Below are 27,351 nucleotides of genomic sequence, written 5' to 3'. Positions count from 1 at the left end.
AATTCTATAGTCCAAAAAGCATATACAGTACAGGCATACTGTATTCAAGATCTTTCTCTCCTCAGCACTAAAGATTCATGTACACAACTTCACCATTTAGCCATCAATAATTTGCATCATTAATTAGGCCAATTAAAAATGTATTGTATATGATTCCATGAAGTTATTTGGAGCGAGGAGCAAGCTCTTCCAAAGAAATGTTCAAGTTTTCCAGGAGGCCAGTAATAATTCAGTGTCAGAGAGCCATTTACTTCAAATGAGTCCACTATGAATTCATTACGGCACACAGCTAATGAAAGTCAAAGAGAGAGGTGCAAGTGTATGCTAAGTGTGGTGTGGTGGGGTCACTGTAAAGTCTTCATTGAATATTTATAATCATTATTCATTATAAAGTTTAATAATAACTTGTATGAAAAAAGAGTGGTGTTTGTCAATGCAAGGATTTTGATTGGCTGCCAATGATTTTATCATTTATCAGCTGGAAAAAGATGCTCTTAAAAGTGATTCTAAAGGTATTGTTTGGACTTTTCCTGGAGTGGATGAGTCTAAATCATAAAGTGTAAAAAATATTTTACTGCATGGCGACAGCCCGAAAACTTATTTATGATACTGTGCGAAATTTTTGAAAAGAAAAGTATTGTGAGATATAAACTTGTGAGATAAAGGGTCATAGTTACGAGTTTATAAATTGAAATAAATTGAAATGGAAATTGTTAGATAGACTCACAATTGTGAGAAAAAAGTCAGAATTGTGGAATAAATCGCTTCAATATAAATAAGTCACAATTACCTTTTTTATGTTTTATTCCATGGCAGAAACAAGCTTCCATAGATAATGGCGAATGTGAGGAAATATCTGGCTGCTGAATGCCATCATTGACCAATCAGAATCAAGTATTCGAGAGAGCTTTGTAATAAATAGGGTAAAACGGATAGTTCACCCAAAAATTAAAATTCTGTCATCATTTACTCACCCTCATGTTGTTCCAAACCTCTTTCGTTCATCTTCGGAACACAAATGAAGATCTTTTTGACGAAATCTGAGCGATTTCTCTCTCTCCATTGACAGCTACACAACTACCACTTTGACGCTTCAAAAAGTTCATAGAGATCGTAAAACTAATCCATATAAATTGAGCAGTTGATGAAACCTCACTGGTTCTTGTAGAAGCTCAAACGTGCTGCGTGTAAAGAGAATGAGCCTCATTGGTTCTTGCGGAAGCTCAAACGTGATGCATAACAAGAGAATAAACCTCATTGGTTCTTGAAACAATAAAAACATTGACAGCCAATCAGAATCCATCCTGCTTTAAAGAGCTGAATGGCAGTGACAAAATGGCAGCGCTTAGAATAAACATAACAATATCGTTCTTGGTGTGAACAGGCCTTTATCATTTTTTCTCATTGCAATGACAGAATAACACTGGGCAAAAGGTCTGAGAGGGGTTTCCTCCGTAGTTACAGGATGCAGACATTAGTAGGTAAATATAAGCCAAGCTGTATCAATGCCAATGAGCGCTTTCCCCTCCTCCTCTTTTTCCTGCGGTCATCTCAGTGTGGGCAGTTTCTGTGCCAGCAATGCATTGGAGATGATTCAAAGGATTCTGCTAATGGTCATTGATAGTCTATCAGAAATGGCCTTAATTAAGGCTCAAGCTTTCTCAAAGCATCGTCACTGTAATGAATAGCTGAAAAGTAATCAAGAAGTAGACTTTAATTAAGCATTGCTTGAATATGTACAGTAATGTGCTATTGCTGTCAGGTTTGGCTGGATGACCATTATGGATTTACATAACAGAACATATACTGTGCATTAACCAGGAAAATTTGAAGCTTTTCTGCAGCTGACAGATCTTACTGAAGTGTTGCAGTGTAACTCTGAGGCAGTGTGTGTGTCATTATCAAATTCAGAGCTCGGGGGCAGCAGAGACATTATATGACACCAGGCAGCGCCATTAAACAGGGACTGTCTGCGGCACTGTTTACTTAGAAAAGACCAAATATTCAGGGACCCGAGCACAATTCTCTTATGTAAAGAAAAGAGCAGTGACCTTCTGCAGGGCTCAGATTTGAATTAAAGTGCTGGAAATGCAAAAACAAAGGAGAAGGTTTTCCATTTAGACAGTTCATCACAAAATTCATGGTGACAAGTGCCCTGAAAGGCCTTTTGACCAAGTGTAAGTCAATAGAGAATGCCACTGACTGCCTTTAAATTTCCAATCTCCATTAAAACGTCTCTGTTAAATCTAGCCTTCCAATCGATTGTCATTTAACAAGCCAGCAAATAAAAAATACTATGGCAATCCAAGGAACAAAGACAGAGATGTCACACAATTACATGATCTGGCGGTATTGCATCGCTCTTGCTGGTTTCCCCCCACACCAGAGGAGCTAGTGTTTAATGGAGCTCATCTGTTGAGAGAGATGATAACATCTGTGATAATAACCAAACTCGCTGCTCGACGATTATAAAGACCATATGCAAATCTGATGCACCAAGCCTCAAAACGGTTTGAAATTGTGTTAGGTTGTGGGTGGCAGAATGAAAACAGGAATTCTCCCCAAGCTCACATGCAGCAATGGAGGATAAAACTGCCTCCACATGCACAATAAATGCATATGTTATTAACAATATATCCTCTTATAAAGGACTGTGGTCCTCATCAGGGCCATGACTAGGTATTTTGCTGACAAGGCGACTCCCTGCTTCAGTCTCAAGATTACATTGATCCAAACTTCATTTATGCCAAGATCCACTGCTGCAGTGAAGCTTTTGCACTGGTGTTCATCTGAATCAGTGAGTTGAGGGCTGCATGCTCATGCTGACTCTCTACGAGCGAGATGCCGTGTCTGCACTAAGGTGCACAAAGCACATTTGCTGTTATTGTGGAGGGAATACATTAAAACCATCTCATTTCAAACTGGAATGCATACTGAAAACATAATACTCGCTTGGTTGTTTCCAAATTATTTCAATTGTTTGCACAAACCTTTTGCATTTTCATTAAGATAAGCTGTTTTACCTTGTGGAGACTGTTGCCAGCTCACCTCAAAGATTTCATTGTTTTATTATCCTAATTTGGTCTTAACAGTGAAGGCACACATGCACAGTTTTAAGTGCATTCATTCAATGCATCAAACACGTCTTTTTTATGTTATATAGAGGCTATATTCCTTTATGTCATCAAGATGCAAAGAATTGAGCACTTTTAGTGCATTCAAATATCTAGCTGATGCGAAATATGTTGATATAACCAATACGTTTAATGCATTGAAATGTGTACACACATGGTCGTAAGTGCATGCATCGAAATATGTTGATTATATTCCCATTTCTATAGGAACCCTAAAGGCAGCAATGGTGCGCTTCAGTGATTATTCGCGAGATTAAAGTGGTGACATCAGAAGTATTGACACCGGCAGCTTTCCATTGGTTTAGTGCAAACGTGATGACATGAAAGGGAGTTGGAGCTCCAAGTATAAAACTCCAGCGCGCACAAACCCACGCAGCGCGCGGACTGAAGGACTGCATCACTGCTGCTCTTCTGCCGAATCCACCCTTCATCATCACACTTATCATCCAGCATGAGTGAGGTGAGCTTTCCTCATACTATAACCCTCCATGCACGATGCACCACTCTACTGTAACGAGCTATCGGGGGTTCCCCGGGAGGAAATTCTCTTTCGGTGTTAAAGAGAACTGAAAATACCACATTGAGACAATGCCTTGAACTTGCGTTGATTGCAGTCAGATATTTTCCTGTTTGCTGAGTTTGAGCGCATTTTTCTTCACTAAACCAGCAAAACCGTTTGAAAAACTGAAATGCAATCCATTTATCAAAACACCATGTTTAGTAGCTTAGAAAAGCGCGACGGATTGTGAATATTTTTTTGTTGCATCTGCGCGCGCCGGCAGATTGTCGAATCAGCATTGTCCACGCGATGATTAATGATGCAACAAATGACAGCTGTCAGTTAAACCTCAACCATAACCTATGGTGACACGGAGATGGTTTATGGATGATAGCCTAAGCTAGTTGTAAATTTGCTCTCATGATTTTTAATTCGAATTTAGTAGTCGATAATGTTTGCATAATATAGCCTAGGCTACAGTTTGGTGAAAAATCGAGTGGAGCCACCTCGAATTGTTTAACGTTGTACACGTTTTTCGCCTAGCCTATACCTGACTCGTTTTTGGGGACCTGTTTTCAGGATTTATCTTTGAATTATGGCTGAATTAAAAAACTAATTTGAGTCTAAACTTAAACACGCAGTCGTATGGCCCTATAGTATGCCGGATTCGTTCGTTTTTTTTATGCAAGTAGTTTACAAAACAGGTTTAAATGATTCGTTCACAAAATGACCTGAATCCTTCTTGAATCAACCATCAACGCTGATTAATTTAACCGAAAACCATTTCTTGTCGACATGTCCGACTCATAATGATCTGGGTTAACAACTCACTAACTCTAACTGTAATTAGGCCTATAAATCGGTATCGCCATTGACAACAGAATATAGTCTGACATGTTATAACCTATTCACAAAGATAGGTTCTCAACAAATCATTGAACTCAACAAATCATTGAACCAATGAGACAAAAAAGCGGTAATGTTAACAAAATAAAAATAGATAAGCCTATGACAGTTTTATAAACAGAGTAAAACATTTTATTAAAACGTCTAAAACAATAGGCTATACAAAAAAAAATATATACATTTCAGTATTCTTAGGCTACTAAATTTGTCTATTTAGGTTTTAAATGCTTTCTTGTTTTTATGAGCTGCCTGAATCGTGGTTGCAATAATCGTAATAAACAGAAATAGGCCTATGTGCCTTATATGTGACTTTACTAGAACGTTTATTAGAACATGTAATATACAGGGACCACGTGATGACGCAAATTGCAGTCCGAAAACTTAGGCAGTGACTTCTTGTCTCGCTGCCCTATCTGGCAATGACTTTGCAGGCAGTGTTTGCGCACTGATTTCAGACAGACTTCTGAGGCAGCGTAACGGTTTAATGATCTACACAGCAAATTAGAGCGAGCTTTGGTGAAAACCAAGTGAATAATTAATGACTAAAATAGTAATTTCTCGCTAGAAATGACATCATATGTGAAAAACGTTGATCAAAAATGTACATTAACACACAAACTGACGACCAGCCGCAACTTTCAGACGCCATCTTTATTTTTCTAGCTCTGTCACAGAATGGAAAGCACAGGATTGTGGGATATCAAAGGCAGCGAAGGATACATCTATGCTGCCTTCAAAAATCGATCAGATGAAGGTATCTCAGGAGAAAGGAATTTAAACTAACATTGTATTCGGATGTGCCTTTCGACCTTGGAATGCGTCCTCTAAAGGCAGCATTTATCGGTGTTCGGACGCAGCCCACTACTGCCTTGCGCGCACTCGAAATCCCCGAAGCGGCCGCGCGTCTTGTCTTTGATACTGAGCGCGTGCGTGTGTGTGTGCAACGAGCGTGCTGACCCACTGCAGCAGCAACAGCCGATGAGGAGCCGCTTCACGCACAGCAGGATCAGGGAATGTTATATAAATGATTATTCTGGTCTCATTTAAAAACATGCTTTAATGTAGTATTTGCTAAAAGAGCTTAATCAGGTTTGTGCTGCACTGCGCATCTTTTAATCAATCTGTTGGCCCATTCAAGCATATTTGTCAGTTAAATGAACAGAGGGAGCACATGGAACCCAGAAATGCTGGATAGAGCAACACAAGCTGGGACTAGGTGCTTATGGAGTATGGATGGACTTCATACAACAGTCCTGAATTATTTAAGATCTTCCCTTTAGCAGTTCCAGCAGTACTTTCTTCTCACTGAAGAGCCAAATTAAGGTCTTTTACTAAGTTTGTTGTTTACATGCACAGGAAGATTGCAGGAATTCCAGACTGTGGGTGGGAACAAGGGAAAATGCAGGTGGGCAGAATCCTATCTAAAAGGAGGAATAGTTATATTAGTGATATCAAATCGATTAATCACATCTAACATAAAAAAAAAAAAATTTGTTTATATAATCTACATGCGTATATATATTATATTTATATATATATATATATATATGTGTGTGTGTGTATTAATATACATATACACACAAACATATATATATAAATGCATACATAAATGGTGTGTATTCATACTGTATACACACACACACACACACACACACACACACACACACACACACACACACACACACACACACATATATAAAATGGAAACATGATCAGCTTATCTCTTGGGTATATATATCTAGTGTTTGCATACATTATGTTTAATTTTATATTGGTACATCGAACCACCTTGAATTGTTTACCATTAATTTAGATTGTAAAATTTCAGTGAAAAGAAGCTTGAGTTTCAGTTGAACGAATCACATGAACCACTTTTGCAATATATTTACTGTCTTATTTTGGGGTTTGATATTCCCAATTTCAAGGTAGAAACAAAGTAATTCAGCTTTTAAATTACATGAGGGCGAGTAAAAAATATAGAAAAATATGTCCTGTTTGCAGGAATATGCCTAAATTAGAGGGGGAGCGTCAGCATTAGGATTTGAGATGTTTTTGAGTGTAATCTCTTATGCCTGTAATGGGCTCTCTGACACATTTACCTGATTAGGTATCTGATTCATTCTGTTTAAACAGGGATTTAATATATATCCCCTGAAAATACACAACACAGAGTGATGAGTTCAGACAAAGAGATCAGGCTCAATCTGTGGTGGTCTCAACTGACGGCAGAATGGATTGATTTCCAACATTTGAGAGTGGAGAAATTACTTTTTCCCTTTGCCTTCCCATTATTCCCAGAAAAGCTACTGCTGTCCATTGGTAAGCAAATTTGTACATTACAAAGCTACAGAATGAGACCATACTAAATCCAAAAGGTCCAGATTTGTAGGGCAGAACAGAGATTGAAACGCTGTCCACACAGAGATATTAAGCGGATTTGTAGATGACTTTTGTTGCTGTGTAGGATTATGTAACACAGGATGGATTTGTATCTAGACCATAATAGGGGTCGTCTTCTGACATCTGGAATAAAGGCCGGCTTCAAGTGCTCTTGGGAAGTTCTTGCATGCGAGTCTGGAAGTCGTAATTGCAGTGTGGAGAGCACTCAAGTGATTTTTGAGCAGTATCATATTTTTTTCTTCTTCTTCTGTTGTTTCAATTTACAAAGACTTAAAGCATTTCTAGTGCTAAAGAGGAATCTGCCACTGAGAATCATGGGAAATGTAGTTTTCTCATTTTCAGGCTAAATGAGTAGCATTTTTTTTGGCAAGCTGTGCACAATTTTTAAACAATATATCTCAGCATATTTAAAGGTTATTTAAATTTAAATAAAAGATACATTTGATACATCTGCTAAATAATAAAACTGTTTATTTCTATGTAATGTATTTGGTCTTGGCGGAATAGATCTGCTACGCTGCTGCTGCTGAGCAAGTACAGAGTACAGACAGAGACTTGCTACAGCCAATACATTCACAGACATGGTGCTGTGAGCAAGTAAGACATCCTGCTGCTGCATAAATAGCATATATGAAATTACCCATTGCAGATCGATACAGGTGGAGCTGGGAAGGTGAAGGGTTTCAGAGGAACTTTGAAAGCACACAGCAAACTACTACAGCAAACACTGACCAACTACTTAAATGTTGAGCAGCAAGCTCATTGGCTGCAGATGTAACAGGAACCAATCAGCTAGTGCCGCATATTTAACGATGTAATTGTCAGCAGGTTGCATTAAGGACCCATCCATCGGCCTGCGCCATCTCGAGATTCATGACAGAACTTGGTGTATATATTTTTATAAATTGATTTGTTGATTTGCTAACCAATAAACATTTTTTTTTTTCAGTCTGCAACTTGTCTTTTATGTTATACTTAATGCACTAGAGTTGAGACTAATTCATTCTTTGGACTTAATTTACAGCAGTATTACAACAGTATCAGTATCAAGCCTTTGTGCCAATGACGGCCATGTTGCTTATATCTGCAGTCTGTCGTTGATGGCAAAAGAGTAAAATGGTGCTCATTCGTCAAAGTGAAAGGTGATTTTGATAGTGCAATCTCATCATTTGCATTTTCTGCCATAGCATTAGCGGTAGAGTTGCTGCAGGGCTCAAAATAATGCTGCAAAACTTTTTGCAGATGGAGGGTTACCATACGCAAAATATCTTGGTTACCCTTGTAAACCAATGCGCTTGATCTATTTGGAGCTACATCTGAACTGAGCAGCTCCATGTGCTGTGGTGAACACAGCTATGAGGTTGATGGAGATCAAAAGCAACTTATGGCCCTCGAGGTGCAAACACTGGATGTAATCAGGCCTGACAATTGATTTTTATACATAACGGCCCAGCGCTTCTGCATCTTCCACGCGGATAAAGAGGAAATGCGCACTCGACTGTGTGCATGGGGGAACCAGACTGAACACGCGTAAACAATGCCTCCTCCCCCCCAAACGCGCTGCACATGGCGGTCCGGGGCACACAGTTCTTTTCCTCCTGCTCGTTTATGTCTTCATCCTCCTCTCGCCGCATTAAACATCTGACGGCGCGGCACTAGACCTCGGATCCCGCATTGCGCGGGAGCAGATTTACGGTTTATTTCCTTGGTCAGTTGCCCTGAGCAGACTCAACAGCAAACTCTCCTGCAGAAGTCTCCTGCAACTCAGCACTGCGCTTGTTTCCCTGATGTATCAGCAATGTGTACACAGTATTGAACCGCCTGTCAGAACCTGGAGCCATTATCGGCAGAAAGGGATTTGTAACGCTCTCTCCTCAGAAGAGGCTTGGAGTCTGAAGGGTTTGATATTGATTCATGGAAAAGCGGCAGCGTTGAAATAGCAGCAAAAGAAAGGATGGTTGGCTGACTCTATGTCTCACGTTTTTGATCCCTCAATCTGCAGATTAAAGGTGTCTATAAGTGAATTACATCCACCCTTAGAGAACACTGATGGACAAATATGGCCATACAGCATTTCTGAGACAGACGGTCACATGCAAATTTGATCTAGTTGCTGACACCAGAAGACAAATCGACTAGTTCTTAAGCCAATCGCCTAAAAAACAACTCAATCACCTGAGGCGCTGTAACATTTACCAGCCGACAGCGCCTTTTGTTATAAACAGTGACGCTAATGACTGAAATCTGTGTAAAACATATTTAAAAAACCTTTAAAAATACATTTTCTTGAGAAGCAAAATTGCATATTAATACTGTAAAGTCACTGTGTTTTTTCTTGAGTATCCTATTTGATACATCAGGCTTTTATGGTTTATATAGTATGATACAGGAAAATATGGAGCGCAAAAATATTTAATTTTGTGCAGTTGCTGATATTTAAAGGATTAGTTCACCCCAAAATGAAAATTTCCTAATAATTTACTCACCCCAATGCCATCCAAGATATCCATGTCTTTCTTTCCTCAGTGGGAGAGAAATTGTGTTTTTTGGAAACATTGGAAAACATTTCTGGATTTTTCTTCTAACAATGGACTTCATTGGTTACCATCGTTTTTAAGTCCAAAGCGAAATGATAGGTCATTAATTTATAGACTTTTTACCTTCAATAGTTCGGATTGAGCTGATCAACAAAGGACAGGGAAATACGTCATCACGTTGAAAGGGTACGCCGGCGGAAGTACCGCCCCACTGTTTACAATGCGACCGTACGTAGGAGTTCAAATAGTATTGTTTGCTATTATAGTAATAGTATTCAGTGAATATAAATATGAATATATATATATATATATATATATATATATATATATATAACATTCTGATGAATATGAATAGTATAGTATTGCCGGCACCGGCGTGACCTTTCAATGTGATGACGTAGTTCCCTGTCCGTTTGTTGATCAGCTCAATCCGAACTATTGAAGGTAAAAAGTCTATGAATTATAATTTTTTTTTAAATGACCTATCGTTTCGCTAGATAACAACCTCTTCTTCAGCTGTGATCACGTACAGCCCGTTTAAACACTTCAAAGACTTTTGAAACTGCATTGATTTGGACTTAAAAACGATGGTAACCAATGAAGTCCATTGTTAGAAGAAAAATCCAGAAATGTTTTCCTCAAAAAACATAATTTCTCTCCCTGAGGAAAGAAAGACATGGATATCTTGGATGGCATTGGGGTGAGTAAATTATTATGAAATTTTCATTTTGGGGTGAACTAATCCTTTAAATGACCAAAATTAGCTTCTGATAGCTTGTAATGTAAATCAGTCAGCTCTTTATAACAGTATAGTAGACTACTTACATAAAATGTATACAAATATCAGCGGTCACTCTCCCAATATTATTTCGTAATAAGATATTTAAATGCTTAGTTTTATGATCAAAGCTCTTAAAAGTTAAATTGTTTTTAGAATTACACTGGCTTTTTACTTGCTTTTCAGCAAAGTTTTGATCATGTTGATAAGCCTTACAATTTTTTGTACCCCAGATTGTCTTGTTTTATGCACAAAAGAAGATTTGATTCATTGCGAAAGCAAACCAAAAATGTATAGTGTGCACCTGGCTTTAGGGCCCGTTATGTGATAGGCTGTATAAATATCTCCCATTATGTCATATGGTACAGTGTCAGATGTGATCTGTTCCACTTTAAAGCTCTTGAAATGGTCCCTGTACCTCTACGCCCGCTTTATAATGTCTGATGCATCACCTACATCCGCTCTGTGATGAATTATGTCCACTGTAATGTGTCTGCTGTTTATCACGGTCATGTTTGTGATTCACCATCCCCTCAAACCATAATCATTCTGACATCACACACACAGATTCCGCTCGGATCCTCGGTAATCCCTCTAAACTGCCAGAGAGAGTCCGACTCCAGCTCTGCCCGACCTCACCGGTTGAGCGGTAATCCCAGCAGCCGCTCTGAAAGGGAAATGTCACTGAACAGGATAGAAATGGGGATGAATGAAAGAAGGCATATTAGTGCAAGAGGGGGATTAGATGTGGATAGAGAGAAAATAGACCATTAAAAGAGCCCATGAAGAAGATTTTACCCCACACTTCTCGTGTCTGGCTCAAGTATATAGCTGCGTTCCAGTCCCTACAAAGTAGGGTTCACACTAAGCAGAGGTTAGAGGTTGACAGAAGTTGGCAGGTTCTTACTTTGCGAAATAATTATTTACAATAATGTAAAGTATTATTGATAATATTTTATATAATAATCCAAATATAATTAACATACCGTTTATTTGTAAGCAGTTTCATTAATAAAATTCACGTGTTGGGGCAGAAGGAAATACCCCTGCAGTGTGTCCTCCTCTTATCCGAGGAAAGGGAGGCGCGTGGTGGGAGGTGCCTGGAGGCAGAGGCTGCTGCCACCGCTAATGTCGCTAAATATTTGATGAGGACTCCATGCACTCGCCGTCATTAGTCTTGCTTGGATTATCTCAGCAGGAAAAATACATTCCGTTATCACAAAATTCATGTATGATGGTAAAGGAAGTAAGCCTATGAAACAGGATGTACATGTAACAAGATGGCCAATAAAAGCAGCTGTCAGTCATTTGTACTCGTTTCCTCGAGTGTGATTAGCTATTCACATGTCTTCCAATGTTTTCTTAGTTTTTTCTCCCTGATTTCTTGTTCTCATTCTCTTTTCCCCATTGTAATGTTTATTCATTAAGCTTTCTGGAACAGTGTGTTACCTCAGCGCTAGTGAGATTTCTGGAGATAATATTGTAAATCACACAAACTCTTCTGCATTGTGCAGCATAATATTTTAGTTGAGTCATAAATTCCGCTCAAACGTCACCAGAGTGAAACGCCAAGATATATGCGTTCATATCTATATGTAAATTGATCCAGCACGGGAATAACTGACCTTTTAGAAAGTTAGTCAATGAATTGCCTTTAAAAGTGATATATGGACATCTAATCAAAATATCCAAATATATATCAGATGTACGATGTTCCACTATTATTTGATTTATGCTTACCTGGGGATCAATAAATTGATCACATTGTTACATTACTATAATATATTGTTTAACATAAATATTTTTATTCTTAGCAGATTTTTAGAGGACTCCAATTTAATTAGTAGCAGTAAGCCATTAGCAACTGCAATTAGCAATTCTACACACATTCCTTTTTTAACCACATTTTATTACTAATACTGTGAAATATAAGAAGTTTAAATGTCAAAAATCCTTATTTAACCATTAGCAATTAGCGGCTAGCAATGGACCCTTTTCACAGACTCACCAGCATCGTAAATCCTGCAAGGTATTTTATATTTTCATTTGTAATAAAAATATAAAATATGTGTTTATATAAAACTATACTTAGTATTATATTTACTTTGCATCAAATTACATAACTACTTAAAGGAGAACTCCGGTCAAAAATGTGAGTGATTCCTTCTGAGTGAACACGAGAGGATCTGACTGCAGTAGATGTAAAAGATATGTATAAAAATGATGTTATTTAAGCCAGCGCAAATACCTGTTTACATCCTGTTTTTCGGTTGAAGTCCAAAGTAGTCTATTGCCGAGTTCACGCGCGTGATCATAGGTAACTAAACCTATGCGCGTGAACTCGGCAATCGACTACTTTGGACTTCAACCGAAAAACAGGATGTAAACAGGTATTTGCGCTGGCTTAAATAACATCATTTTTATACATATCTTTCACATCTACTGCAGTCAGATCCACTCGTGTTCACTCTGAAGGAATCACTCACATTTTCTGTGCACTTGTAATGACACATCAAGGATGTTAAGAGGCTAAAAGCAGGTTTAGTACTTGCCCCACTGAAGTCAACAGGGTGCAAATTTTAAAAATAGAATAACTCGGTGTAGGCAACACCGATTTTTGTCGTTGTTCTCTGTATTGACAGCACTCCAAATGTACAAAAAAATGAGCTCAATGTTAAAATTGACCGGAGTTCTCCTTTAAGTTTCTAGGTAAAATTGCTACCTTTCTCTCTTCCGACTGCCGTTATCAAGCTCTATTTTTTTACTCTTTTTGAAAGTTGTGAAAACACTATTGTAGAGTATTTTGCTATTAGAGCAAATTGGAACACAAAAAAATATATTTACTGTATTCTCTCACTCACCGCTATCGAATTGTACCCAATATGACGACTTCCGCTTCTGAGAGACCCAGAAATGTGAAAAGGGTCAATCCTGAACACAATTCATTCAATATTTTTGACCGCATTTAATGGGAATACTAGTATACAAGAAGTTTCTGTGCTGAAAATAAGTTGCGAACCGTTCAAGCAGTGAGATAATCATTTCACCAGCATGTGGTTTCACACATTCATCAGTTCAGTGTTTACGTCCTGCAGTGTTTTCTGGTGGTGAGGCGCTCAAATAAAAGCCACTGTTTGAGCTCCCATCCTCCAGCCTGTTTCCTACATTCAGTTGAGCATCTGTTAGCCTTCAAATATGACGCATCGGATCCGAGTCCCCCCCCCCCCCCTTTTAGCCGTCTGTGTCCTAGTTGTGCGTTTCTCCCTTAAATTCTTAATAGACGTTGAGAACAGCATGGAAGCCTTTCCAAGATCTCGAGCTGCCAAATGAATCAAAAATAGCTCTCCAAATGGCTTGGAATAAAAAGACAGAATACAGTATTTATTTATTTATTTATTTATTTCTAAATGCTTCAGTCGTTCAACACGGCAGGAATTTGGGAGAGGCGTAAAATTTGGTGCTTTTATGAGTGTGAGTCTTCATGGGGTGTTTAATTTGCATAGGCACAACTATCAGCTGCATGATTTGTACTCAATGTTGTTCTGAAAAAAGCTGCGAAAAAGGTTTTTGGAAATGTCCATAAATCACCTTTGAGGAGGAAACTGTCGGCGCTCGGTTCAACGATCGCCTGTAAATGGGGTTTAAAACGCATTTCTATTAATTAGTGAATCCAGCTGTCAGAGCGAGTTGATATAAATGAGGTTCTTCATTAGCGTTGCAGCAGTGCAGCTCAAACTGTGAGGAGCAGGATGCTGTCGTGGCATCGGGTGGCAGTGCCAAGCGCCGCTCTGAAGGGCACTGGTGTACTGAGCTCAGGGCATCTCTGTGGCATCAAGTTCAATCCACTGCAAAGCCTGGCTCTGCAGTGCATTTGAGTGAGCCAGCGAGCCCAGGATGCTTTGCAATACCCAAGCCATGCTAGACACAAGATTTATTTGCTACTGATGACATTTAAAGCCAAGTAAAAGGTTTTTGTTTTGTTTATGCATGCCGTAATTCTGTTTGTCCACGGAGAAGCAGCTAACATCCTGTTCTCTTAAAATTTTAATTGCCCCATGATGTACACTTGGGTTTCATTGCCAATCCTTGCTTCACTGCAGCTAATGAAGTTTATGATTACGATCATTTTCATCATTGTTTATAATGAACACACAATATGGGGGAGGCATATGGTGGAGGGAAAGTAAGAGAGAAAGAGAGAGAGAAAACGCCACCTCTCTGCTCGCCACTTCCAAATTGAACCGGTGTTTACGCAGTACCTAATTATTTCCTGCAGTCATTCTCTCATTAACGTGATTTTGTGTCCCTGCTTTTCTTTTGGATAACTAAAATTGGTGTTTGTGTTGTAGGACTGCAGAGGGGAGCCTGGCAGTATTGCATCTTGATCCAGGGTTCATTTGAGTTCCTTCCTTGTTGTTAAAGGCTATGATCAGAGAAAGGAAAAAAAAAAAAACCGAAACAAAAGTTTTGCTGTCAAGGTCCAAAATATCGGACAGCAGGAGTTAAGATGCATTCCGTTCAACTCAGAAAGTCAGAATTTACCGGCTAAAAACATGCAAGTTATTTAACAACATGTATCCAAATTCAAGGTTATTTTGTCTAGAAGTGGGTTACTCATAGCCGGACTATATCGGGTGAATAGTTAACCTAGACAGTGATTTTTTTTAAATTGAAGTTATAGAAGATCCAACTAATTTTTTAAAAGTCAGTTTAATGTAATTTAAGTTGAAATGACTTATACATCCAAGTTGATTGTACTTAAAAATTTAAGGCAGCAACTTTTTTTACAGTTTAACTTATTTTAACTAACTTCCGCAGCAAGACTGCCTTTGAACTTGCTTGCGCATTAGTGTAATTTGAGATAAATGTATGATACCATTGTTGCATTATTGCTAAAATATGATATCAAACCCAGTTGTTATTGTTAGCTAAAACTATTACAAATTAAATGTAAGGTAAATTGAAAGAAAACGTTGCCATGGCAACTAACTGAAGCAATTAAAGTTGAAGTAGAATTCTGTGATTATTATGCTTTTTCGTATATTTCCTTTCATGTACTGTGTAATATCGCTGTTTGTGAATGTAAAAGGTCTGCAGAGTCTACAGAGTTATTATCTCTCAAAAGAAAGAACCGATTCTGAACTGCCTGAAACTAATCGTCAGTAATTCCAGTCTTACTTCCAGCACAAGTCTACATAGGTTTTAACAAATTTGCATAATGCAAGCCTATGGTCTTCATTGGCTGCCAGCGAACAACGACGCCACTGTTACTGTTTGTATCAATGTATATCAAGTGCTGAGGAAGATCCGGAGCTGAAATTGAGATATGGTAATGAGCATATCTTTTGTTTTATTTTCGGCTCGTGCTGTAAGCAGTAGACCAATCACAGCATACTGGGCCATCTGACCAATCAGAGCAGAGTATGGTTCACGGAAAGGCGGGGTTTAGAGAGACAAAGCTAAATTGTTTTTTTCACCTTGTAAACCTATTGCAGGAGATCTACAAAACAAAACTAGGAACCTTTAAAATAGCTTAATAGGGGCACTTTAAGTAAATTGTTGCCTATGTAGAAAATAGCTGATTGGCGAATGAACCGACTGGCTTTAAATGGAAATGTCCATTTGATTAGCTATAAATAAGCTGAATAAAATCTCTCTCGCCCGTATTTGACCACACTCAGACTAACATCTTCACATGCCACACAACTGACTGACACTTTACTCCAATTAATGCGTTTGTTTGTGTCTCCCTGGAGCCCAATTCAATAATCCAAGTTTAATGGCATTAGCTCTGAGGCTGTGTGGTTTGAGACTGTCAGGGAAGAGGGATGTAACCGCGCTGATATTGATGCTGCCGGAGAATGTCTCCCTGTGCTCCTCACTCCAGAGTTTCCTCACATAAACAGGATTAGAAACAGGAGCTCGTTTCACCGCAGTGAGGAGATTTCCCTCATTTCACCCCTTTCCAAGCAGAAACAGAACCGGAATGGGCGTCTCACAGTGGGTCTGCATCTACAACGAGGTTTAAAATGAAAAGTGTTGGAGGCGAGCAGAATATAAATGCCCAGAAAAACATTTATCTCTTGACCTTTATATCACAAGTGCATCAGAATAAAGTGATAAAAAGCTCTTTTCAATATAAATATATGTTTTTTTAGGGCTGTCAAACGATTAATCGCGATTAATCGCATCCAAAATAAAAGTTTGTGTTTACATAATTTATGTCTGTGTACGGAGTATAATTATTTTCTATATATAAATACACACACATGCATATATATATTTAAGAAAATGTGTTATTTATATATAATATAAATTATATATAATATAAATATATACATGCAAATATTTCTTAAATATATACATGCATGTGTGTGTATTTATATATAGAAAATAATTATACACCGTACATACACATGTATTATGTAAAAACAAACTTTTATTTTGGATGCGATTAATCGCGATTAATCGTTTGACAGCCCTAGTTTTTTTCCTTCCCAGCCATGACCAACGGGTCACAGGACACTTTGTCAGACTCCGCCCACAGTAATATCTCATTGGTCCAAATTCCTTCTCTATATAACTGTACATTAAAGTGCCCCCATTATGCTTTTTCAGACATTACCTTTCGTGTAATTTCAAAGAGTTATTGTCTCCCGAATGAAAGAAGTGATTCTGAACTGCCTGAAATGAATCATCAGTAATTCCAGTCTTACTTGCTGCACAAACCTAAGTAGGTTTGTAACAAATTTGCATAATGCCAGCATATGATCTTCATTGGCTGCCTGTGAACAACGTCTATTTTGACCCGCCCTCAAACGCCCTCAAAAGTTTGGTTCGTGTTGTCGACATGTAGAGGAAATGCTGTTTTTAGCACTGCTAAAGCTAATCTACTTTGCAAGCACTTCAAAAGGACTAAACACGGTAAAACTGACACCATCCTTACGGTTCGTATTACTGTGTGTGCTGAGGAAGCCTCCGAAGCTGAAATTCAAATATGGTAATGGACGTTTGGTTTGCGACACGCACTGTAAGCAGTACCAATCACAACAGACTTGGCCGTCTGACCAACCAGAGCGGAGTAGACTCTCGAAAAGGTGGGGTTTAGAGACTGAATCCTTTATTAAACCGTTTAGACACTGTGAGAAAAGAGGTGATGCTGCAATGAAAAAATTTAAGTGTTTTTTTTTACCTTTGATTCATGTAAATTGACCTCCAAAACAAAATAAGAAGCTTTTAAAATAACATAATAGGGGCACTTTAAACATCAACATTTCCCTGACTGGCTGAGATTGTGTTATGGCAAGTTAAATCTCCTGCTAGATGCTGTAAAAAAGAAACAATTTCCTAGTAAAGATTGGCTAAAGAGTTTATATTTAACAGTGTTATTAAATTATTAGTGCTTTTAAAAATGAACTTAATAGGGAAAATAGGGAAACCGAGCATGCACAATTAAATATCTAACGTAATGTTAATCATCCTGAATGCCTGCATCCCTTATTTGACTGCTTTTTACAGAACTTTCCTCCCTATTGGGACTTTAGGCTCACATTTTAGCATCAGTTTAATTTCTCAAGCTTTATCGTGCAGTGTAGCAAAGAGTGCTCTATGCGTTCAACTCTCTGCGCTGTATGACATTTCAAATGACTGTAATTTATGCTGCAGCGCCCTTCACCATCCCCACAACAGCCACAAACTATACGCCACACCATCCAGCAGGACGACTTCTTCGCGTCAGCTCCTTAGTGCAAAGCAATAACCGAGCGGTTTGTATCAGGAGCTTTGGCAACTCCGGCAACGTGAAGAACTCACAGATTTCCCCCTGCCAAACATTCTTATGCAAATTCTACACGTTTATCAGAGGCTGTAAGACAAAGATAGAACTGAACGCAAGAGGATTGATTGAGGTAGAAGGAGACAGAGGAAGAGAGAGAGAGACTAATATGATTAAATTGTGCCAGTGTGTGTATGTGTGTGGAATAATCCTTCTTGCATATAATGACACGCTTTCCACTGTAACTAGACCCATACAGAATGCCATCAGCAGAAAACGAGCGGCACACACACACACATACACGCGCTCGTGCTGAGGAAGATTGCTTTAGCGTCGGAGCATCAAAGCTCTTCTGAAGTGTTTGAAATTCACTGCTTATTAATTCAGGATGTGAAGGACTAAATTGTGGTCAGCTAATGAGACAGAAAACTGACATATTCAATGCCCGTCTCATCATTCTTTGGCTATACAGTATTTTTTTTAAGGTATCCACACATTAATCTCAGTTCTATTTTTGTTTGTTTACAGAGACAAGAATCCGGATCAGCTGGAAACATCAAACCTTCAGCTGGACAAGGTATAGTGTCATTCACTACTCTATATGTATTTGAATTGTGCATTTCGTTGGATAAAATCATGACAGAATGTTTTGCAAGTCTGCATATGTTTCTCTCTCTCTCTCACACATTGTAAATCATAGTTGCACAGAATGCAATATATATGTTTGAAGGTAAGTGGAGATTAGTAAAGAAACATGGTCATTTAATAGACAGTACAATTAAAGCAATAGACCTCACAAAAATGAAATGGTTATCATTTGCCCTCTTAAACCAAATTACTTTATTTTATTTATTAAATATTACGGTAACACAATTCTTTAGTTTACGTTTGTTCCATTAGTTAAAGTTCAATTAGTTAACGTTTGTTAATGCACTAGCTAACAATGAGCTATATATATTTGTTAATATATTTATTAACCTTTGTTAGGGTTATTTGGTCAAAAATACAACTGTTCTTTGTTGGTTAATGTTAGCTCAGGTCTATTAAATAATACTAACAAACACACTTTAAAAAAATGTTTTTAGTAAATGTTTTACAAGAGTTTTTCATTGTTAATAATGCTATCGTAACACCTAATGTAAAGTTTTACCAACATTACTTATATTTCTTATTTTGAAAAAATGAGGAACAGAATGATGGGTTACACTTTATTTGATAACACTTTATTTTACAGTGTCATTGTTACATATGTAGTTAATATATGAATTATGCATAATTACATGCAACTAACCCTAAACCAAACCCTCATCCTAACCCTAAGTACATGTAGTTACTTATTATTACTCAGTACTTATATATATTTACAAAAACTTAAAATAAAGTGTAATCCCTAACCTCAAGTCTATAGTAAGTACATGTAGTTAATTAATATTACTCAGTACTTACTTAAGTACAATGTTAGTAAGTACAAAGAGTCAGTTACTTGTAATTATGCATGATTTACTGTTATTACAACAGTAAGTACATGTAGTAACAAGTAACTGTGTCACCGTAAAATAAAGTTACCGAATGGAATTTTGAAAGTTATTATTTGCTAAAATATCTCCTTTTTGAATTTAAAAAATCATGAGTTTGGAACAATGTGAGTAAATGGTGACAGAATGTTCCTTTTTAGATGAACTATTTCTTTAATAATCTTTTCATTTCATACACTCTTAGAAAAAAAGTTTCAGTGAGGTTCTTTATAAAACCCTAGGGGTCTTGACACAATTTTAAAGAAATCCATATGCCAATGTCTTAAATTATTGCAAAATTCTTTCATGTTTAACTGGTTAGTAATTCTAGTAATTTTCTAGTTTACGAGCCGTTTAATAAAATGTAAAGTAAAAACGAATTAAACCTAAATTAACAAATTGAAACTAAATTCATAAAATGATCCCATAATAGGAAGCCCTTAAAGGTTCTAAATATGAATACACAATGTTTCGTTTCCACAGACCCGTCCAAGAAGGACGTCCCCGCTGAGGACATCGACATCGACATGGGCGCCCCCGAGACGGAGAAGGCTGCCGTCGCCATCCAATCGCAGTTTAGAAAGTTCCAGAAGAAGAAGCAGACGGTGAAATCATAATCAGGCCCATGCAGGGCGTCCCTGGCCTCACGCGGGCCCAACGCCACATTAGGGGAGGGAGTTGCATGTCAGATAAACGGCACTGTTCTCTTGTGGGGGTTATGGGTTGATTGGGGTGGGGGTGGGGGCAGATGAGAGGTCATCTGTCAGGAATAAAATGTGATATTTTGTTTCCCCCTAGTACATAGATTTTTTAAAATAAAATTCTCTTTCCTTTTAAAATACTTTTGTTATTTTTTGATAAATATTACTTGTCAAGGTGTTTGAAAACATCCATCTTAAAGTGTTAAGCACTTGTGCGATAGTTTTCCCTGTGTTTAAGACCAGAAACCACAGGTATTTAATGCCAAATGATGAAGAATGTTGCTCAAGGAAAGCATCCTGTACGGCATCTAAAAACTAAAATTATTAAGATTCAAACAGCCTTATTCAATCTTTCACCTCTGTTGTTGTTTTTTTGTTTGCATAGTTGAACTGATATTGTGTTTGTGATGTGTCATTATCATCTTAACCAAGTCAATGTTTTGTCAGCAAACAGTGTTGTAATATTTGTGACACCAAACAGTAGGAAATAATCATATATGAACTGAATAAATATTAGAATTACTTCAAAGATTGATTGATTGATTGATTGATTATTTCAACATATTATTAATACCCTTTATGTTTTCTTTCAAAACTGACTGTAACAAACAACGTTTTCCAACAATTAGTGCAAAGCGCTCACTGTCCGGTCACATTTGTCGCATACAATTTCACTGATGATTATATGGAAGCTTATTTCTGCCACATAAGAAAAAAATCATGCTTTGGTAAATCATAATAATGACATACTAACAGTGTTGAACTTAAGTTACATTATCAGATACATTTTTAAAGTAACGCATTACTTTTAAAACTTTTTCAAGTAAGTAACGCAAGTTGCATTGTTTTCCTATTTATTGCCCTCTACTGTACAGGTGTGGATTTGCATTTCATTCAGCCTCCCATTTGGTGTGAAAGGGCCTTTACACTCACCAAAAATAGAACTTTTGTTTTTTGTTATTAACAAACTAGAATTAGTTACGGAATAAAGAACGGAGTTAGTTACTTTTTTAGAGAGTAAAGCAAAATTTTAACAATTTTAATTTACCCCAGCACTGCATACTAAGTCATAATTATGACTTACTAACTTGAAATGGTGACATTTGCGATGGATTTTTAATAGATAAGATAGTAAACTATCTTTTATACAATTCTAACATCTAAACCTTACTTCCCTTTTTAGGCCTAACAATCCTAGCACTCTGAAACACAACGTACCAAAACGTTCTGTTCTTTCTCTATTTGTGTTATGGAAAATTCTCAGTAGTGGAGCGGCTAAGTGATATAATCGTTCAATTTATGATACAAGCGTGAAAATTGGCATGAGCAGTCTCCATGGGTCACTTGACAAGAAAATTGTCCGAGCCACTTGAAATTTCAAGATTTTTCATTTTTCAAGATGGCCAACACCTTAGTGGAGCAGTTAAGCGATATAGTGGTTTATTTGGTGATACAAGCATGAAAATTGGCATGAGCAGTCTCTGATGGTCACTAGACAATAAGCCACCCACAGCTACTTGAAATTTCAAGATGGCAGCCATTTTTCAAGATGGCCGACACCTTAGTGAAGCAGTTAAGCGATATAGTGGTTTATTTGGTGATACAAACATGAAAATTGGCATGAGCAGTCTCTGATGGTCACGAGACAATAAGCCACCCACAGCTATTTGAAATTTCAAAATGGCGGCCATTTTTCAAGATGGCCACCACCTTAGTGGAGCAATTAGGCTCATGGCAATTTTCATGCTTGTATCATGTCATCTTGAAATTTCAAGTAGCTGTAGGTGGCTTATTGTCAAGTGACCCACAGAGACTGCTCATGCCAATTTTCATGCTTGTATCACCAAATAAACCACTATATCACTTAACTGCTCCACTAAGGTGTCGGCCATCTTGAAAAATGGCCGCCATCTTGAAATTTCAAGTGGCTCAGACAATTTTCTTGTGTAGTAGTGACCCATGGAGACTGCTCATGCCAATTTTCACACTTGTATCATAAACTGAACGATTCTGCCAAACATAAGCACTTAGCCGCTCCACTACAAGTGCTGACCATGACAAAATCAAAAATATACTGTCTGTATTATGTCATGATATACTGAGTAATCAGTAATAGAGAGTAAAAAGATGGGGGCTTGCTTTTACCAATTCAACCAATCATATTGATAGAAGGTGGCGTGAGTTAAGTCATGAGTTAGTGACGATGATCTTATTTGTTGTGTTTGTATTTGTCCTATAAAACCTTATGTATTCTTCCTTTTGGGTGGGATTCTCTCTGAAATTTGTCTGAGATCCTCCGGCCGTGCTTCTTCTCGGGGGAGATTCTCTGAGAACTGCTCGGGATCTCTCCCGGCCGTGATTAAATCATTTGAAGGACATTTGCTGAAGTCTGTCTGTTTATTATAGCTGCGAAGAAAGTTAGTTAGGGAAGCAAGTTAGTTAGGGGAACAAGTTAGGATAAGGAACTCGAAGCCAGTTGTCGACTGTAGACGCAAGAGCTAGAGTATAAAGATTATTGGGTGTCGATTGTAGACGCCCCAGATATATTTATAAAGTGTCGACTGTAGACGCTTTGGTGTTGACTGGAGACACCCCAGGTAAATGTATATTTATAAAGTGTCGACTGTAGACGCTTGGGTGTCGATTGGAGACTCCCCAGGTAATTAGGTTCCAGGAACGTAGTTAGGTTTAGGGACAATCTACCACACATTCAAAGTCAAAATAATGGCAAAGTCAATTATGACATACTAAATCAAAATTGATAAAAAGTCTAAATGATCAGACATCATGACTTAGTTCTCTCTCATGTAGCTTTGGAAAGTCTGATTTGTCCTGTTGAATCGGTTCTTTCAGACGGTTCTGAATGAATAGATCCTAAAGTATGTAGCATTTCAGCCATTTTTGAATCAGTACGTCTTAGACTCAGTTTAGGACACTTAGGACATTGTCTAGTTCTAAGTCATATTTAGTGTAAATTCAGGAAATTGCTAAATTCTGTATGATTTCCATTCTTATTTCGAAAAAATAAATAAAATAAATAATAGACATGGATAGTGTGATTCGGTCTCCTGTCTCTTCTGGCGATTATATATATATGCTTGGTGATCTCTTAGAAGCTAATCTGAAACAAGTTCCTTGGGCGGTACCTTCATTCAAAATGCTATCTGTTAAGTCATCGATTGGGTAATGAGGTAGCTACTTCTGTTTCGGACACAGCCATTGTGGGATGAATACATTGGATCCCAATCTTGGTTTATTGATCTGTGAAAGTGATTCGCACTCACTTAAAATAGAGAAGCCCATCTCATCAACAGCTTGCTAACCACCACAATCTTATTAAAAGCTGTGTTTGACTCTATTATGGTGTCATTCCGGTATGTGCAAACGCTGAGCTCTGTGAGTCATGTATAGGATGCTTCAAAGAGGCTCCGAGAAAATCCCCCTCATGGGTCTAATTACGGGAGTTTTTCTGTTCAGAACCACATGCTGAGGTCTGACAGGTTCATTAGGTTTGCGCTGGGAGGGGGAGATACACTCTGATGATGTACCATGGAAAGAAAAGAAAACACTGAGGGATTCATTCTGATCCAAAGCTATTGCTCACACTGAAAAACACTGAGATACAATTTGTATCAATCTGTATTGTTCACTTCCAAACTGTAAAATACACACTGGAAATAATGTGAGCAGCCTGTGTACACAAAACTGGATCAGTTTTGCAGGTCCAGATACAAAAGTATTACTTCTACTATTTCTGAATATCCCACAAGGCAAAGTGCTTGACTTGATCTTCAATTTCCAGTGTGGCTAATGAACAGGAAGTAATAGGCTCTTAGCCTTGATTTTACCTCGTAAAGCAACAGTATGTTCCAAATAGCATACTAGCAGACTACTCTCATTTTACCTGCAGTACACAGTATGCAACTATTTTATATAAAGAGATGACCTGTAGTATCACATTTGTCAAAATGTGCATTATACAACAGAATTTACTTAATGAAACACTGTATCCCATTGTGCAATGAGCTCAACTTGACCTTTTCCATTTTTTAAAGGAATTCACCCATAAATTTAAATTCTGTCATCATTTACTCACCCGCATGTTGTTTCAAACCTCGATCTCCGTTTATCGTCGAAACACAAATAAAGATATTTTTAATGAAATCTGAGAGATTTCTGACCCTACATCGACAGCCCAGACAGCAACATAGTGTCAGCCCAGATCCGAGGGAATTCACATGACCAAGATGTGGCCCGGATATAGACCAACACTATGTTGATGTCTGGAAGTCTCTCAGAGTTGAAAACTCTGATGCTTAAACTCTGTTCATAAAGAGATCGTAAAATAACTCCATATATCGAGTGGTTTAATTAAAGTCTTCTAAAGAGACGATCGCTTTATATGATGAACGGATTTAATTGAGGCTTTTATTCACTTATAAACAGCGAACATACATAGTAGTGATAGGGAGTTTGGATAATTTTACTGACTCAGACCTTTGAGTCTCGTTCAGCAAAATTAACAAATCTTTTTAAGTAATTTCGTTCATGCAAATGTTGATCACATTTAGAATAAGAAAAAACGATAATGCAGACAAGGCCAAGTTGTTCATACATCACGTCACATCCCGTAGCCGTGAAGACTGCAATTGTGTGTAGAACTTTTGATTACCCGATGGGACACAGTTTAAAAGTCTTGCAAAAAATGCAATGCAAGCTTTTTTTTAAATATTATTTTCAATATTAAAAAATAAAATAAAAAAATTGGGGCACGTGAGTTCCTGAACATAATGCATGATGTTAAATGTGTAGCCTCAAATAACACTTGGGAGTGAACGGTACCATAGATTTTGAAGCCCAAAAAAGTATCCCGATGCATGATGAAATGACTAACGCGGAAGTGCAGAGGATAAAGAAAAACAAAACACTGGTCACTAATTAAAAGTCTAAAATGAGATTTTTTAAAAAGAAATGTTGGAGGATTTCAATATAACAGAAGAGGAGCTTGAGTTTGTTGCCCAGCCCTATTTGTTTAAACGGCACGAGGCGTCTATTCTCACCTAAGCTTATGCTATACATCCTCTGTCGGGTCAGAGGTCACTCCGTTCCGCTGGAACTCGACTCGCGTACGGCCGTTACCAGAAGCCAGAGTAAATAGTTATAAATATGCATATTTTTCTTACAAAAACGCATCGTTTCGCTTCAGAAGGACTTTATTAACACCCTGGAGCCATATGGATTACTTTTATGATGGATGGGTGCACTTTTTTTGGGCTTCAAAATCTAAGGTACCATTCACTCCCATTATAAAGCTTGGAAGAGCCAGATTTAAAAAATATATATAACTCAGATTGTTTGGCTGAGAAAAGAAAGCCATATACACCTATGGCTTGAGGGTGAGTCGATTATGGGATCATTTTAATTTTGGGGTAAACTATTCTTTTAATTTAGCATGCATTCTCAACCGAGGAACTCTGGCTGCCCGGTTCTCTTGATTGTGATGCCATCGGTGTTGTGTTGCTGACATCTGTGTTTCTGAGGGAGATCAGAATTCAGCACACTGCAGCTTTATTTATGACGGTTGTTAATAACAGCTGAGCGAGACCGTCTATAAACATGTGCCAGCGACGGTTAATTTGTTGCGCACTTCATACGAAGATGGAGAATATAGTTGTCACAATGACTAACGTGTTCCCCCATTACCCACCGAGCTGATATAGCACTAGAAAACCAATTTCTGTCCAAGTGCTCCAGGAAGAGCGACTGTCTCCAGCTCGTCACTGAAAGCCTCTGAATCAATACGGCAATTTAAGAGAGTTGCCCGCGCTCTTGGAAGGCCGTGCGGGATTTCACTCTTCAAACGACTGACTGAGGTACAGTACGGCGGCCCAGGGGGGCTCAACAAAAGTGAAATGGCAAACAAAAGATGAAAATAATGCAATTCATTGAGTTTAATTAAGTTAGAGTGTGTAATCCTAAAGTCCGGAAGAGAATTAACATTAGGAAGAGTGACCATACAGTAGACCAATTTATATATGCCTTTAAAGATAATTCTGCTGTGTTATAGCTTAGCTTCCTGTGTTGCAAACAATTTTCATGTCGCTAATACAAAACTTTTGTGTTGCCATCACAAAAAAAGCTATTATTTCCACTCTGTTGTTACCAATTTGTGGCTTATTTCTGTTGCACTTCCATTGTGTTATGGACTATTTGTGTTGTGGTTTAAATTAGTTGCATTGTGGACTTTTGTTTGCATTGCTAATTTTCTGCTGTTTCCCCCCTGGGCCACCACAGCTGAGGAGAAGAACACGGACAAGAAAAGGAAAGTTCTGTTTCCTATCAGGAGGATGTGTGGTTCTACTGTCATTGTGTTCCTGCTGAGCTCTCTGCCTCTCATTTAAGTATGATTTCCAAAACCAAATGTTTCTAGTAGGCATATTCATCCAGATGATCCGATAAACGGTGATTCTGTCTTTGCTGTGATTAAAGCAATAGTTCAACCTAAATGAAAATCATTTACTCACCCTCATTTCATTCCAAACCCTGTATGACATTCTTTGTACTGTGCAACATAAAAGGAGAAATTTTGAAGGTTTGTAACGATATAAATGGGGTCAATTATTAATTAAAGTTCTCAGGAATTCCATCTCTGTTTAGATATTACGCTGTTCATTTCCACCGTTCATCACACACGCTCGGATCCCTTTATATCCCACAGCAAAATGACAAGCGTTAACCAAACTGCCAGATTCGTTAGGGGATCAACCTTTTATTAGTCGACAGGATTATCATGGAAAATCTTTTCTGGAGTGTCACAACTGTGAGCACTCTGTCAAAGAAAAAGGGAAAAAAAGGTGTGAAAAAAAAAACATTTGTAAATGAGTATAGTGAGGACAATAGATTTATCTAATCAAATATAGTGAAATATCATCTCAATTCTTCATCACAACTCTCCCTGCCAGACAGTTTGGTGCAGAGCGGCTACAATAACAACTGCCACCATACGCCCGTAATCATATAGAACTGCTCGTGGTTCTTTATTAATATTATCATAATTGTTATTCTTTTAGGGGATCTCTTTAGATTGTCTCAGTTTTCCCTGTAGTGC

The 27,351-nt window shown here is 37.9% G+C and overlaps 1 protein-coding gene across 1 annotated transcript; it reads left to right on the top strand.

Annotated features, from left to right (window-relative positions):
- Positions 1-3,437: 3,437 nt before the first annotated feature.
- Positions 3,438-20,769, top strand: pcp4a (Purkinje cell protein 4a). The gene is made up of 3 exons (XM_081354043.1): positions 3,438-3,594; positions 18,557-18,605; positions 20,026-20,769. Exons 1-3 carry the CDS (start codon positions 3,586-3,588, stop codon positions 20,157-20,159), a joined length of 192 nt encoding a protein of 63 aa, XP_081210169.1. The 5' UTR covers positions 3,438-3,585; the 3' UTR covers positions 20,160-20,769.
- The last annotated feature ends 6,582 nt before the right edge of the window (positions 20,770-27,351 follow it).

The sequence above is a fragment of the Scardinius erythrophthalmus genome (genome assembly GCF_964197995.2).
Source record: "Scardinius erythrophthalmus genome assembly, chromosome: 23".
NCBI classification, from domain to species: domain Eukaryota; kingdom Metazoa; phylum Chordata; class Actinopteri; order Cypriniformes; family Leuciscidae; genus Scardinius; species Scardinius erythrophthalmus.
Note: the sequence above shows the minus strand (reverse complement) of the source record. Positions and strands in the feature narration are given on the sequence as shown.

What these genes read in the sequence shown, in the direction of transcription:
- pcp4a (XM_081354043.1), top strand. An exon ending in CAAACCTTCAGCTGGACAAG is followed by an intron (nt 18,606 to 20,025) that starts GTATAGTGTCAT and finishes TCGTTTCCACAG; the next exon opens with ACCCGTCCAAGAAGGACGTC.